The 1,396-nt window shown below is 35.2% G+C and overlaps 1 protein-coding gene across 3 annotated transcripts in view; it reads left to right on the top strand.

Annotated features, from left to right (window-relative positions):
- The window catches only part of LOC111865612 (leucine-rich melanocyte differentiation-associated protein), a gene marked incomplete at its 3' end in the record, with an annotated part of 7,477 nt that extends 6,635 nt beyond the window's left edge, over positions 1-842 (top strand). For all 3 annotated transcript variants that reach the window (XM_023853787.2, XM_023853786.2, XM_033751892.1), the window contains 1 exon segment: positions 716-842. In XM_023853787.2, coding sequence (XP_023709555.2) covers positions 716-842 — 127 coding nt within the window.
- Positions 843-1,396: the final 554 nt, after the last annotated feature.

Here is a 1,396-nt window from a genome sequence, read left to right as displayed (position 1 = left end):
GTTTCCGGCAATGTCACCATCGTCTCACGAGGAGCCTAGCTTCACAAGGAGAGTAATTTGAAGGTGACAGCAGCTGCCAGCACACAGGTAAGTTAAGTTTTTCTTTCACAGGACCATCCCAAGAATTAAATTGTTGCACCTTGTACAAATCTGTTGTTGCAAAGCTAATCAAACTTTAGATTCGTCATTATCATTGTGCGTTGGTATGGGTGAATTTATGATAAAGCCTCCTCATTTCTCTTTTATCCCTCCATAAGCACTTCTCTTCTTTATGTGTTCATTCCTTCCCTACTCCACATCTTATATTTTCCTTTGCTTGCTCTGTCCACTTAATCCATTGTCTCTTTTTCTTTAATTTTCAGTTTAATTAATTTGTAGCTAATATGAGTGAGGTTGGAAATAAAAAGTGAAAAAGGGCTAATTAAAATTGTTTTCATCTCAAACACTTCTCGATCTTGCAGTGTTGTGTGATTTCCAATAACCAAACAAACAGCCATTTTTGAAGATCACTGTGGAAGGTACAGTACTACTTACCCTAAAACATTAGCCAATTGCGCTGTTCAGTGTTCTTTCTCCAGATGTGAGGAAGAAGTGCCAGTTTATACCTGTTCCACTTTTTTCTCCTCTTTTTCTTCAGATTAGCTTTGTAAGTAATCTCCAACCTTCTCCCCTTTAAATATATAAGTAAATAATGTAATTCATTATTGTGCTTCAGGTTTTATGTGCTTTATCAACTGCCAGGGTTAAAATTCTTGGATTCAAAGAGAGTCAGCTCAGAAGAGCGTAAAGAAGCTCAATGTAGAGGGAAGTTTATGAAGATTGTGCGTCCAGAAAGTTCTCCTGTACGTATGTGATATCAGTATTTTAGTGTAAATGTATGTCACTTTTGTGAGCTAAATGAAATTGGATATGCTATATTTACAGGTTCAGAGGTCACTGTTAGAAAATTCGGTATTTCATTTGCATAAATATTTTCAATCACTTTTCATCACATTAAGAAGCTTCATCACATAGAATCCATAACTACTGTCATAAAATAATCTGTTGTTTCTCAAATTGTTTCTTCTCCTCCTCCTCCTGCTTCTTCTTCTTGCAATTTTCCCAGTTTTATTAGCCAGCTTTCCTTTCTTGAGGTATAAAGTATGCTTACAAGCCCATCATGCCCTCTGTGTCTCCCTTTCCACTTCTGAACCAGTTGACTGATTTTCACAAAATTTGATATGAATGAACATTTGATTTAACTTTCTTTTGACAGTGATAATGGTCTAGAAATAAAACAATTTTTTTTATGAAAATGGATTTTAAATGGTCTCAAAAATTATGTCTGACACATTGGAAGTTAACAGTTATTACCAGGGCCCGGATTTTAATGACCTGAAAATATTTAAAAAATGAC

The sequence above is a fragment of the Cryptotermes secundus genome, unplaced genomic scaffold (assembly GCF_002891405.2).
Source record: "Cryptotermes secundus unplaced genomic scaffold, Csec_1.0 scaffold1730, whole genome shotgun sequence".
Lineage (NCBI taxonomy): Eukaryota > Metazoa > Arthropoda > Insecta > Blattodea > Kalotermitidae > Cryptotermes > Cryptotermes secundus.
The sequence above is the reverse complement of the archived record's forward strand: the minus strand, read 5'-3'. Positions and strand labels throughout refer to the sequence as shown.